This window comes from Hippopotamus amphibius, chromosome 5 (assembly GCF_030028045.1).
Source record: "Hippopotamus amphibius kiboko isolate mHipAmp2 chromosome 5, mHipAmp2.hap2, whole genome shotgun sequence".
In the NCBI taxonomy this organism is placed as follows: domain Eukaryota; kingdom Metazoa; phylum Chordata; class Mammalia; order Artiodactyla; family Hippopotamidae; genus Hippopotamus; species Hippopotamus amphibius.
The window spans coordinates 137048325-137064039 of record NC_080190.1 but is presented as its reverse complement, the minus strand read 5'-3'; the positions used below and the strand labels follow the sequence as shown (position 1 = coordinate 137064039).

General features: G+C 32.6%; 1 protein-coding gene across 8 annotated transcripts in view; it reads right to left on the bottom strand.

Annotated features, from left to right (window-relative positions):
- Positions 1-15715, bottom strand: part of VPS13B (vacuolar protein sorting 13 homolog B) — a 773631-nt gene that overhangs the window by 391686 nt on the left and 366230 nt on the right. For all 8 annotated transcript variants that reach the window (XM_057735654.1, XM_057735658.1, XM_057735653.1 and 5 more), the window contains one exon: positions 13166-13400. In XM_057735654.1, coding sequence (XP_057591637.1) covers positions 13166-13400 — 235 coding nt within the window. The remainder of the gene's footprint in view (positions 1-13165; positions 13401-15715) is intronic.

The following is a 15715-nucleotide window of genomic DNA, read 5'->3' as shown; positions in this document are numbered from 1 at the left end:
GCTAGAAGTATTAGTCTTTAAATCCCCCACTGGCCTCTGGAATCTACTGCAGTGCCCCCACCCCCCACCAACCCCACTTCCGGGATGGTGTAGATACACTTTCTGGACCTGTGTATCCTGCTGCCAGGTGAGTAAAACTCCAAGTTTGGAACAATAAGTGTGATAATGCCACATATTATCCTTGGAAGTCTTGTGGCATTAATGGAAGGGACAGACTCAATGGTGGACATGAAATTACCCTTCCCAGAACCTTCTCCACATCAGCCTGTAAGGGAACCAGCCCAGGATATCTGTACTCCACAGCATGCCCCATAGGGGAGGCACCTTTGCATCTCTCTCCTGCCTACACAACACACTGATCTTTAACCTTTTCAGTAACTCAGAGACATCTTTGGGACTTTCACATAACTTCTGTCAACATGTTGGACCGTTAACTATAAACCTGATTTTGATGTCTAGCTTTTCAAGAATAATTACCCTGTACCTGAAATGTTAGCCTATTTACTGCTTGTACAAAAACACGACAATGAAATCAATGTTCTACAAGTCCTGAAAGTTAAAAAACAAACAACAAAAAAACAAACAAAAAAGTATCCACTCTGAAAAACAAGACAAATATATTGACGAAAATATTAACAGAGCCTCAGAGATCTGAAGAGCAACATCAAACATACTAACTTAAATGGAAGACCCAGAGGAGAGAAGAGAGAAAAGAGCAGAAAAATATTTGAAGAAATAATGGCTGAAAAATTGATGAATAACATTAGTACATGCATCCAAGCAGCTCAACCAAGCCTAAACAGTAAGAATCCTAAAATATAAATACCTATAGATATAGTTCAATTGTTGAAAACTACAGAACAAGAGAAATTTTTAAAAAGAGCAAAAGAAAAATAACTCATCACATATAGTGGAAAATCGATATGTTTAAAAGTTGACTTTTACATGAAATAATGGATTCAGAAGGCAGTGGAAAATCACATTCAAATACATGAAAGGAAGTAATAAACTGTCAGTGAAGAACTCTACATCCAGAAAAGCTATATTACAAATATTAAGGTGAAATACAAACATTCTCTGATCAATAAGGGCTGAGAGAATCCATTGCTAGCAAAGCTGCCTTATGACTAATACAAAAGTAAGTCCTTCAGGTGCTAATTCAAATCCACAGGAAGAAATGAACTGTGCTGGATATGACAAGTAAGTGGGTTAATATGAAAAACTCTATATACGTATTACTTCTCATTTCTCCTCTCAAGTACTTTATATAGTGCAATGAACATAACACTGTATTGCTGAGTTATGATACATACAGATGTAATATGTGTGAACATAAATGGACAGAGAACAGAACTATGTTCAAATAAATCTTCTATAATTTACCAGAATTAACTTAAAATATGTCTGAGGTGGAGTGTGATAAATTCAGAAGCATAGTATAATCCTTAAAGCTATCATTAATTAATACGTAGTAGAAACAAAAATCAATGGAGGAAATGAAATGGTATGCTAAAATACACATTTAAAACAAAGAAGGTATTAAAAGAGAAACAGAAGAACGAAAAACAAAAGAAACAAACAGCAAATGAAAAATTTAATTAAAATACATCAACATTGCATGAAATACAGATGGTCTAAACACATTTAAAAATAAGAGATTGTTAGACTGCACAAAAAAATCAAAATCTAAATGCGATCTAAAAGAGAAACACCTGAATTCAAAAATACAACTATGTTTAAGTAAAAAGGATGAAAAACTATAACCATAAAGAATCACAACCATAAAAAGTTGGACAGCTATAAAAAATAAGATAAAATAGATTTGAGAAAATATGTTTTATACAGGCAAAGAAGGACATTTCATAATGACAACATGATCAGTATTTTAGGAATCCATAACAGATATATGTGCATATGTATTTAACAACAGAGCTTCAAAATCTATGAAGCAAAAATTGACAGAATTTAAAGAAAAAAATGGATGACTAAATAAAAATACTTGAATATTTCAATACTCAAGTACTTTCAGTAATTGACAGAATAACTAGACAGAAAGTCAGTAAGGCTATAGACGTAAACAACAATATCAACCAACCAACCTAACTGACATATGCAGAATGTTGTACCCAACAACTATAGAACATCCATTCAAGCACATATGGAACATTTTCCTAAACAGACCATATACTAGGCCATCAAGCAATTCTTAATAAATGTAAAAGGATTAAAGCCATACAATATATGTTCTAGACCACAATGTAATTAGATTAAAAACACCCAAAAAAATGTGATATTTTCAGGAATTTGGAAATTAAACAATACACTTCTGAATAACCCATGGGTCAGAGAAGAAACCGTAAGAAAATTACAAAATACTGTGTGGTAATGAAAAGAAAAATATATCAAATTTTCTCGAATGCAGTTAAAACAGTGCTTATAATTTATAGCATTAAATGTCTATTTAATACAAGAATAAATTTCTCAAATCAATAGCCTGTTTTCCCCTTAAGAAACTAGAAAAAATTACATGAAACTAAAACAAGTATAAAAAAAAATAAAGATCAGAGCAGAAATCAATAAAACAGACAACTGAAAAACAGAAAAAACCCAATGAAACTATAAGTTGGTTCTCTGAGTAGACAGCAACCTGATAACCCTTTAGCTAGGCTAACCTCAGAAAAGGAGAGAACACAAACTCAGGAATTAGAGAAGGAACCTTACTATTAACCCTAAATAAATTAAAAGGGTTAAGCAACATCCCTTATAATGAACAACTCTATTATATACCCGCAAATTAGACAACTTAGATTCATGGACAACTTTCGAGAAAGACACAATTTATTAAAACTGACTAAAAAAGAAATAGAAAATTTGAACAGACCTATAACAAATAAAGAAATTGAATTACTAATTTAAATTTTTTCCACTAAAAAAAAGTCCACCAATTCCACACGGCTTCACTGATGAATTCTATCAAATATTTAAAGAAATAATGCCAATCCTCCACAAATTCCTCCAGAAACAGAGGAGGAGAAAAGACTTCCCAACTCACTCTATGAGGCCAGAATTACCCTGATATAAAAACCAAATTCACTGCCAGGAAACTAGGGACTAAAATCCCTCATGAATATAGAGAAAAAAATAAAAAAGCAAACAGCATTGGGCATCATATGAAGAGATGACACACCATAACCAAATGGTCTATATCCCAAAATAAAAGATTAGTTTGAGGGAAACAGAGGTGGGGTGGGGGGGGGGGGAGTGAAGGATGGGATGAATTGGGAAATTGGGATTGACTTATATACGCTACTATGTATAAAATAGATAACTAACGAGAACTTACTGTACAGCACAGGGAACTCTATTCAGTGCTCTCTGGTAACCTGAATGGGAAGGAAATCCAAAAAAGTGGGGATATACGTATATGTATGGCTGATTCACTTTGCTGTACAGAAGAAACTGACACAGCAGTGTAAAGCAACTATACTCCAATTTAAAAAAAAAAAGATTAGTTTAAATCAATTATGTAAAATTGATTAATGAAATATATCACACTAATAGCATAAAGTAGGGGAAAAACACACACGATCATCTCAATAGATTCATAAAACCATTCGATAAAATCCAAAACCACCTCACGGTTAAAAGTCTCAGTAAACTAAGAATAAAACGGATCCATCTCAACCTAATGAAGGGCATCTATGAAAAATCCACAGCTACCATCCATACTTAATGGTGAAAGTCTAAATCCTCTTACTTAAAGATGGAAATGGATTCAAAAAATGTTAACTTCAAATAAAATGCTCATGATAAAATAGAGAAAAAAACATGACTGAAAATTCTGTTAGGCATTATTATCCTAATTGTATAATGAATATAATCATCATACATAATGAATAATGTATGTGTATATATCACAAAAACTTGAAAGATAAAACAATGGGAAGGAAGTAACAGAACTAAATTGTTTAAAGTGGTTATCATCTGCAGATACAGAGAATGGACTGGAGAACTCGAGGTATGGGAGGGGGCGGGGGGTGAAGGGGAAACTGAGAGGAAGTGAGAGAGTAGCACAGACATATATATACTACCAACTGTAAAATAGTCAGTGGGAAGTTGTTGTATAACAAAGGGAGTCCAACTCGAGGATGGAAGATGCCTTAGAGGACTGGGGCAGGGAGGGTGGGGGGGACTCGAGGGGGGGGAGTCAAGGAAGGGAGGGAATACGGGGATATGTGTATAAAAACAGATGATTGAACCTGGTGTACCCCCAAAAAATAATAAAAAAATAAATAAAAAAAATAAAAAATAAAGTGGTTATCATCAAGTGATTTTTATTTTTTCCTCTATATGTTACTTGCTTTCCATATTTCCTTTAATGAGGACATTATGCTAAGTTAGATAAGCAAGACAGAGAAAGACATACTGTATATCACTTGTATATGAAACCTAAAAAAGCCGAGAAATAGAAGAATGGTGGTTACCAACGGGAGTGGAGAAATTGGAGAGATATTGCTAAAGGGTGCAAACTTGCAACTATAAGATTTGAAGGTCTAATGCACAGGATAGTGATTATAGTCAACGATACTATATTACGTACTTCAAAGTTGCTAAGAGACTAGATCTTAAATGTTCTCACCACAGAAAATAAATGATAATTATGTGACCTGATAGAAATGTTAGCTAACACTACAGTGGTAATCATATTGCAATATATGTGTTTCAAATTAGCATGCTGTATACCTTAAACTTACATAAATTTATACATCAACTGTATCTTAATTAAAAAATTCCCATTAATTAGAATGTTACCTTAATATCATTTAAAAACCATATTTTTAAGATCTTAAGGCAATGTAAATTATATAGTTTATTTTAAAAAGATGAACAGGATATTAGATTTGCCATATTGGTTTTTGCTTTTAAAATAAATGTTGTATGGGAGGGTGGAAAATGCAAAATTGATTAATAGGAAATAAATAAAGGTTCCTTGTCCAGACTTTAAAAGTCACAGAATCCCACAGGTGAACAAATGATTGAGCAGGATGAATGTGAGCTACTGAGAAGAGAATAATGTCTGTAGCAATTATATTAAATGCTTAGGCATTTCGACAGCTTAACTTCATCTGTTATACATATATGGTGGCTTCCAAGAAATTTATCTTAAAACAATATCACCAAGAACAAATCTAAAGCTCTTTTCTGAGCTTCCTCTTTTACTTAGGCAATCTTATTTACATATGGTTTAAGAATTAAAGTCAAAGACTGAGTAAAGCTGGGGAAAAAACTATTGTAATAGTACATCACCATCTTTCAGAACAAGTGGAAACTATAATTATCAAACTATGATATTTAAAAAAAAACTATACATAACAATATATATGAACCACTAAGGTGACCAGAATTACACAAAAAAATAGCCCTTGTGTTTTTCATAGATGTTCAACAATTTTCACATCAGTTTCTATTAAAACTCTAAATCCAACAACAGCAGAGTTTTAATTTATAAATGATCTCAATATTCCAACTCTGTCAAAATATTTTATTAAAGTCACAGGCAACTCTTTCAAAGAAGGAAAAACAAACCTCTGCTAGGCATAGGGTAGAAACCCATCTGCTCAGAGGTGTGAGCTAGATGTAGCAAATTACATCTGCAAGCCTCATTGCAAATGCTCTCTAATGAAACCCAAGATGTTGATTTTGACCCAAACACCCTACACAGATTGGATCTGGCTATATTAGCGATCATCTCTCCCTTCCCATGGCAATTGAAATCAGATGACACATTTCAACAAACAGTTCCTCACTCTGAACTTTAGAAGTCCAAGTTCAGTATAGAAGTTTCAAATCTATATAATGAGAACCCTTTTCGTTCATCCTACTCATCATTTTTGTAATGCTAAAGGTTTTTTTTTTTTCATTTTGTTCATATCATGACTAGATCACTGTATTTTGAAATCTAAATGACTACTTTAAAAAATTAAGGTTTTAATATAAATTAAGAACTACAGAATGATAACCAAGCCACACCAAAGACAAAGAGCAAGAGAAAAATAACTTCACGGGAGTTATGAGGACAAGTTCAAAAAAAAAAAAAAAAAACAGATAAAGAAATAAGAGAAAGTTTTAATTGAAAACATGGTCTTCATAACCACCAGAGTCAAATGGTGAAATATCAGAAATTTAACTAAAGATTCAAACTTGTTTTCTATAGTAGAATACAGTGAGTCATTAAGTTCCACTCCTGCTTACATTATCCTGACTTGGTTTCTGTTGTTTACAACCAGAGAATATCAAGGTATACATACATCTAAATACCATCTCTCTTTTCTGCCTTTCTCAAATATTTTTTAAAGACACTGTAAATGTGTTGTAATTTTTCACTTTCTGTTCAGTCCTTAAGGGCATCATCATCTGACTTGCATTGGCACTATTCCTCTGAAAGCATGGTGATAAGAGAAACTAATCACCCCAAATCGTCAAATCCCTTTCATACCTTTTAGTCCTCATCATATTGGGCATCTTTCCTACACTTAAATGACTAAATCATTTGTCTTCCATGATAATACTGCCTCATGGGTTTCTCCAAATTTACCTTACCTTTTATTTGCAGTTTCCATCACAGATTTTTCTTTTTCCTTTTCAGCCAGTGAACATTAGTGTTTCTCCCTTTTTCTATCTGGATTATACTGATTCTTCTCTATTTAAGTGACTTCAGGTGATCACATCTTTTTTCATGGTTTTCCCTGCTATCACATGATGTATCTTTAACAATAATCCCTCTTTTGCGCTCTAGACCCATATATGCAACAGCTTATTAGATATTTTACCTGAATGTCGCACAAACACTTCACAGTACGTGTCAATCTAAATTGATCCTTCCCAACTTCTACACCCAAAACTAAACCTTTCTTTATTTGTAATCATAATATTAACCATATAATCATCTACACAGACATCCAAGCTAGGAACCATGGAGTTTTTCTACACATTTACTTCTTCTTCACTATCTATGACTAACACAGTCACAAAGTTTTGCCAACTTTTTGTTAAGCTCAAATATTTCTCTATTCTTTCTCACTTTCTCCATCCCTATCACCACCCTTCTGGTTCTGACGGTCACGTTTTTAGACAACTATAATAGCTAGCTGCAATATCTAATTTCCTTGCCTCCAGTTTTCCTATCTTCCCCTGAGCTCATGCACCTCCCCAGACTCCCACCAAATCTATCTTCTACATTTATCAAGAAACATTTACTGAACATAAAACAACAGTATCAGAGAAGCAGACTAGAAAGGAGTATAACTGAAAAGTGGTATAGATTTAGACACATTCCATATTTGAACATGAATGATTGAAAATATTTATCTACACTCTTAAACCAGCAAAACAACATTGACAGAGAAAAAAAGCATTATAAGTCAAAATGAGAATGAGAACAGAAGACAAGACAGCAGATAAGTAATATCACCAAAATTTTAAACATGTAAAGATAATACATAAATAGCAAGTGACTAAGGTCCAGAGAGAGAAACCGTAAAGAATCAATCTGATTCATGACATTCACCTTTCAACAGGTTCTAATACTCAAACATGTTTGAAAAAAAGGATGCGGAATGACACTGAAACCAGGAGGACTGGTTGAAAACTGAAAATGAACAGACCTCCAGATTCTTTCTCCATCTATGCACTGATGTAAAGAGTAAAGTACTCTTTACACATACACATCAAAGAGTTATACTCAAATATTTTTACAAACAACCTTTAAAATGAAGAAAAAATATATATTTATGGTCTTTCATAACAAGTTAATGTCTATAGTTTTTTAATACCTATGGAAGTTCTAAATATCTTGCGATAATCTCCTTTCCTCAGGGTAGGTTTGGCCAATGAGAATGACCAGGTGGTTAAAGATTGTTTCTACTTTAGGTTTCAATGTTGATTATATAGTCACTCTATAGTCTCCCAGGGAGTATGAAAAATAGACGTTAGAAGCTTCCATTTGATTCCAGTCCTCTCTATCTGGTATATGATTTTTTTTTTAAGTTGAAAATAAACTAAGATTCTAACTCAGTTCTAGAAAAAAACTCATAAAATATAACATCTTATGCTTTAAAGATGGACACTTCTATAGTTCTAAGTCATTGACAATATATTGGAAAAACAAGATAAGAATAAAATAATTTATCAAATGAAAAGGACAGTTAAAGTTGGCAAGAATGTTGTAGAAATAAGAGAGATTTAACATGAGTATTGAAGAGATAACAAATAGTAGGGTAGTATATATCAGTCCTTTCATAAAATCCATTAGAAAAGGACGGGGCTATAATATTGTCATAACATTTTAAAATCACTGGAGGATTATAGTTCCAGAAACAATGGTAGATTTAGTGCCCTGAATGACCCCTGCACTAAAAACAAATGCAAATGATGAATGTATTCATAAAATGTTTATATGTAACACATACTATGATTAAAACATATTTGTTTACACACACACACACAAACACACATGCACATACACAATATCTCCTTAAAATCATTGAGTTTCCCCCAAAAGTAAAGATTATTAAGGCCAGGGAACGAGAAAAGCCAGAAACTCAGAGGTAAGCAAAACAAACAGCTTGAGGCATTTCAAAACTGGTGAAATTGAACATCCTTGCTCACAAGTAAGGCTGATTAAAGACAAGCGCTAGGCCAATTTGTAGTGTAGAACTTAACAGGACACAAGGCTTGTATGCAAATGGCTACAATACTAATGTTAGGGTAAACTAGAAATAAAACTGCCCCATTTTTCCGCTCTCTCCATGATGCTATTAAAACTCTACCAGAAAACTGAACCTTGAACAGAGGAAGAAAAATACTCATAACCACAAGCCAATCCTATAAGTTCTAACTCAATTTTTTTATTATCTGAGTAGCATAAAAACCTCTAACAAGGAATTTAGTTTCAGGTGTTCCTGAACTGGTAATACTCCCAATGTATCAGAAGTAAATTCAAGTATGCTTAGGAGGAATCTTTCAGTTAGTCTCCAAAAAATTTCTAGAGAAGAATTTCCAAGGAAATATGTAACCTCTCTACCCATCCCACCCCCAAAAGGCAAAAAAGAATGCACAAGGCATAGTAGGCCTACTAGGGAAGAATCAGCAGGAATTAGACAATAATATAAAATAAATGATTCATGTATCAAGAAACACAAGGAAGCCTTGAAAATTATGAATAAAAAGTTTTAAAAATCTACCAAAATGAAAAGAATATCACAGGTAAAATTTTAAATTTAATAAAGTGCTATAAAGTGCAGAAATAGAAAAATTAATTTATGGTTTTAGGTGTCAAGATGCAGTTTGAATCTGAAGAAACAGAGGTTCACAAGGGACTAGATAAAATCTACTGGGTGCTGGTAATATTTCTGATCTTGACCCAGATGTAGGCAACAGGGGTAGGTTTATAATGAAATGTATCAAGCTGGGCACTAAGAGTTGTGCCATTTTCTATACTTTTGAATTCTATATAGGTTTAATCAAAAAAATCAATGAACAACTTCAACAACATATTAGATACAACTTCTAAAAATTAATAAAGTGGAGGATCAAATTAAAGAAATTACTGAGAATGCAGGTCAGCAAGTCAAAGAGAAAAAATAAAAGTACAAAGAAGAGAAGAATAATGCAGTAAAAGTGTGAAAAATTCGAATAAGTCACAGGCAATATCTGAAGAGATTGTGCCAGAAAACTTGTAGAACTCATAAAAGAAGCTAATACTAAAACTATAAAACACAAAGATTTAAAAAATTCTTAAAGCTGCCAGAGAGGAAGGACAAAATACCTTCAAAGAAACACAAACTGCAAGTGGGATCTCTCAGCAGGACAATGGAAAGCAAGAGTTGCCAGACAAAAATAACTACCAACAAGAAATTATATATCCAACAATGTATCTTTCAAAAAGGAGGGCAAAGTAAAGACGTTTTCAAAACAAACAAAACTAAGTTTGCTAACAACATATCATCACAAAAAGCCAAAAGGAAAATGATCTTAGATAGAATAAAGGACTGAATTGTTAAGAAGGAATGTCTAGTAAGGCACTAGTATAAGAGTCAGCAAACATGGCCCATGACCAAATCTGGCTATAAATTCTCTAAATAAAGTTTCAGAGAAACACAGTTATGTCAGTTCATTGACATATTATCTACGGCTGCTTCTGCACTCCAAAGCAGAGTTGAGTAGTTGCAACAAGACTACATAGCTGATAAAACTGAAAATACTTACTATCCGGCTCTTCACTAAATAAATTTCACAAACCCTGCCCTGATTATATATATACAATAAATATAAGCAATTTTTTTAAGTGATAACCCACTAATCCAGAGAGGATGATTGAATTAAAGTATTTTAAGACGTGTGTGTTCTTCAGGAGCAGAGTAAATAGCTTGATTTAATGTATAATTTAATAAATTAAATATGCAGCTTAATATTTCTAGAACCAGACTTGACTTTGAGGAAACAGTGTTAATTTCTGAGATTGAAAGAAAACAAGAATAGTTAAGGAATAATTTTCAATATAGCAGGGGGAAAAAGGAATTAAAATAACATATATTACAGTATAAAGGAAACAAATTGTTATTTAAACAACTAAATAAATTCAAACAAGATAATGAAAAGATAATGGGAGGATGGGAGAAATGGGAGAAAATATTTGCAAATCATATATTAAGGGTTTAATAGCAGAATATATAAAGAACTCTTACAACTCAACAATAAAGAGACAAATAACCCAACCAAAAAGTGGGCAAAGGATTTGAATAGGGACTTCCCTGGTGGTCCAGTGGGTAAGACTCCACACTCCCAATGCAGGGGGCCCAGATTCAATCTTTGGTTAGGGAACTAGATCCCACATGCATGCCACGACTAAAAGTCTGCATGCCACAACTAAGAAGCCCGCATGCCACAACTAAAGATCCTGCATGCCACAATGAAGATCCTGTGTGCCGCAACTAAGACCTGGTGCAGCTTAAATAAATAAATCTTTTTTAAAAAGAGAAAGAAAGGATTTCAATAGAAGAAGAAAATACAAAACAAGATCTACAAATGGCCAACAAGCACAACATCAGACATTAAGGAAAATCAAAACCATGAGATACCACATCACACTCAGTGGGATGGCTAGAACCAATAGGACAATAACAAGACAACAATAAATGGTGACACAGATATGGATAAATTAATATTGTAAATCAACTATACTTCAACATAAAAAGATGGGAATAAATTAGAACCTTCATTCACTGATACGGGATTGTAAAATGGCACAGATATTTTGAAAAAGTCTGTCAATTCCTCAAAAGTTAAGCACAGAGTTACCAAACGACCCAACAATTCTACTATATGTATATATATACACATATATATACATAAAATAGAAATTAAAACATGTCCATGCAAAAAATTATACAAGAATAATCATAACAGCATTATTCATAATAGCCAAAAAGCAGAAACAACCCAAATGTCCATCAAATAATTAATGAATAAACAAAATGTGGTTTATCCATAAAATGAATTATCATTCAGCCATAAAAAGTTATGAAGACATACATACCATAACATGAAACAACCTTGAAATTTTATGGTAAGTGAAAGAAGGCAGTCACAAAAGACCACAAATTTTGTTATTCCATTCATATGAAATGTCTAGAATAAACAAATTCATAGAGATAGAAAGAGGAGTGCTTCATAGGGGCTGGGAGGAAGGGAGAAAGAAGAGTAAGTGCTAATGATATACCAATTCTTCTTAGGGTGATAAAATTATTCTAAAATCTGATGGTGATGGTTGCATTAAAACTGTAAATACACTAAAAATCATCTAACTGTATATTTTAAAAGGAAGAATTTTACAATATGTGAATTTTATTAATGAGTTTTAACAAAAAATCAACATTCAAACCATTTTAATCTTACAAAAATTATTCCAGAGTTAAAATTTAAAAAAAGAAAAAAAAAAAGACGAAGCACTCCCCAGCTCACTTTTTGAGGCTAGTGTATCCTTGCTGTAACATGCAACAGCGATTGTGATAATAAGGAATTCTCTATAACCAAAAACAAATAGCAAAGAACAGCTATGTCCAATATGCTAGACAAATGATCAAGACAAAGAGCACTTAAGAAGAACTCTAAAAAAATTCCTTCCAACTCTCAGAATTCTATTATTTTATGATAATGGTATTCATGTAATACCAACATTAATTTCTGGCAGTAAAATCATGTTTACTTTTGATAAACCTAAGAAAACTAGATTTCAATGGAAATTTCAATAGAGAAAAGGAGAGAAAAACTGACATTAAGTCAAAAAAAAATAGCAGACTGTACCTGCTTTTCAATAACAGTATTGTGGTAATCTGAACAATATCAGGAATCAGACACTTACATCCTAATAATATGAACAAGGTGTTGACCTATTTAGCACTGTCAAAAATTCAAGGCTTGTTATTAAAATATAGATTCACATTATTTACTTTGTGACTCAAAACTTTTCCAGGTTCACATAGTTTGAAATGAATACATCAAAGTTCAAAAGGGTATGAACCTGCAACTGAAAGCACTGCAACACCAGAAATCAAGTATTTACTGAAGAAAGAGCCATGGCTCCAATCATTGCACAATTATCTACTTTATTTAAACAAATGAGTAATCTAGAAATACATCATTCCTGACGTAAATAATGTATTCATTTGATTATGTATTTATGATATATCCATTCATAAGTGGCTTAAATTAAGATCAACCTACTTATAATTCTTAGTTCAGCCTAATGCAAACATCTGAAACCAACTTTCTTCTCAAGTTAATTTTATCAATGTTTAGTATTTCAGTGATTATACTGTATTCCACATGATCTTTTGTAGATAGTCTCTATATATAGTCTCCATATATATAAAAGGTATGGCTATCAATAAACAGCATCACTTAGTTCATTTACTTTGTGCATCTCTCTTTCTAGGTCTACTTTGTAGATCACTTAGTTCATTTCCATGCAGTTCTTTTAATGAGAAGACTGATTTAGAGATGCATTGGCATATTAAAAAGAGAAACAGTAAAACTAAAGATATCAATAGAAAATATAATAACCATAGGATAATAACCATAGGAAGACTTTTTTTAAAAAATGTACCTTCTTCAAGGATGGGTCGTGGGATGACAAATGGAATCTCCTGCAGAGGTTCCATATACTTGTGGCCAGCACTAACAATCTTTATTTGAGGCAAGCAGAGGACAAGCGTTCCTGGCATGCTGGTTTGTCCATGGTACCAACTTCTTACTGTTCCAGGAATGTCACCAGATACAATTGTACTTGGGGAAGGCAAGCTATCATTTGGGATGAACACACAACAAGACTGTACTTCAAGCTAGAAAAGAAAAGCGGAATCAAATTATTTAGATCAGACTAAATTTGAGAGTAAATGTGTCCTCAAACATCTAATATCTTTACCAGAATACACAGGCAGGCCAAAAAGAGAAAGTGTTCCATACTTATGTCTTTATGAGTTACTTTCACTAAAGAATACAACAAACACTTGAAAAGGTATTGTTTCTTGCTGTAAATTTGATCAAAAGAGCACAGTGACATGAAATGAAAACATATATGCCTTTCCACAGTTCTTTCCAAGAAACATGATTGAGTTAGAAAATGTGCTGGCAAAAAAAGGTGAGAAAATCCTCCTTTTTTTGCAGTTCATTACATTTTGTTAACACCAGCTAAGGTCTTAAAACTGATTAGCATTTTATTGCTCTTACTTTAAAATATAAAAAACCACAAACAGCTATTTCTATGTGAATCTGTCCCTTCCTTTTTTGACTTTACAGACTGAAATTTAAGAACAGAATATTTAAAATGTTCAGATTATACCTCTAGACAAACATTAAAAGGGAACATGTTTATAGCATATAGTAACAAAGAAAATTCAGGAGACTTAAAAAATCAGTGTTATTCCTTAAATGCTTCAACTTATTACCTAAATTGTGATTTCATGTGACATTTTTATGCTCCCCTATCCCCAGGGTAGTTGCTCAGGTTGCCAGGCCCTAACAGAGTTACAGTAAGACTAAGCAAGACTAAATAAAAAACTGAATACATCATGAGTTCTTAATTCAAAAGCAATGTAAGTTAAAGCCTATTAGTCTTAGCTGGTCTCTTACAAGGTAATATTCTGTACCTGGTTAGTAAACTACCCAAACAGCCTAGCATACTTAAATTATTTTTAAGAAAATACGAAATATAAGCTGTTAATTTTCTATAAAATATTTGGCATACAAATGTATTATCTGAACTTATTATCTAATAAAAACTTAAATTTGCTTGATAAATGTTTGGGTAGTCTAACAACTTAAAATAACAAAGAGACCATATTTTATAAAACATAGTTAAGAATACAATAATATACCTTCTCTTGAGGTTAATGTATTCCTTAGTGAGAGCATGATATACAAACAGGTCTGGAATTCCTTGATATAATAAATAATTTGCCAGTCTTATAAATAAGTACACTTACTCATCTTTCCTTCAATATTTCTGTGCATGGACAAACTGATGAACTCAGTGAAGAAAAATAAAGCAAAATTTTGCAAAAATAAGTACATTGGTTGATGGAGTATGAGATTTTTTTTAGTTCTAGAATTTTATCTTGTAGCTTAATTTAAGCATGTATATGTTAAGTACTTCATCATCGATTTAAGATCACAACATTTTTAACTTCTGACACAGAAGTGTATATTGTCTCATATGTATTACATTTATGTTTTAAATAACATAATTCATTAGTGATGTTAAAGTGTACAAGTTAAAGTGGCACACTGACAGCATATTCTTCTATATTAATTATGGTTATAAGGTCAAACAATGGTCAGAGTCTAACACTTTATGTTAGATTTTATTTTTTAATATTTATTTATTTGTTTGTTTCTTTGTTTGGCTGTGCCGGGTCTTAGTTGTGGCACACGGGATCCTCACTGTTGCATGTGGGATCTTTGTTGCAGCATGCAGGATCTTTTGCGTTGCGGCATGCAAACTCTTAGTTGCGGCACGTGGGATCTAGTTCCCTGACCAGGGATTGAACGCCAGCCCCTGGCATTGTGCACGTGGAGTCTTAGCCACTGGACCACCAGGGAAGTCTCTATGTTAGATATTGATGCTATGCTGAAAAATGCTTCCAACACTGTGAGGTAATTACTTTAATATGCCACCACACACAAATTAACACATAGATGTCCTGAGAAACAAATTTAAATTATGCCAAAAATCTCCAAAATCACAATATATTCCAAATATCTACTAATTCAGAAATAAATTATTTAATCGAATTAAAGCACCTGAGCAGTGCATACGGAATCAACAGTGCATTAGCCTGACATACATATCAACAGTAAATAATAAACTTTCTAAAAAATGATATATAGTAGGGATTCTTTTAATGATACAAACTAAAACATATACATAATCCAAATTGCTCAAACTTATTATAATGTTACATCTATTATATATACTAAAACTATCACATAAATCTTTTTACACTTTTAAAATAACTGTTAAACTGTATGTCTAAAATTGTGGTTTTAATGTAAAATGTTGAGTGATTTATGTAAGTGAATATAAGTCTGCAGCAGTAAATTCTGCATTAATGTAAGGATCTGACAATCCAAGGGAAAGAAAATGAAGTAATCTGCC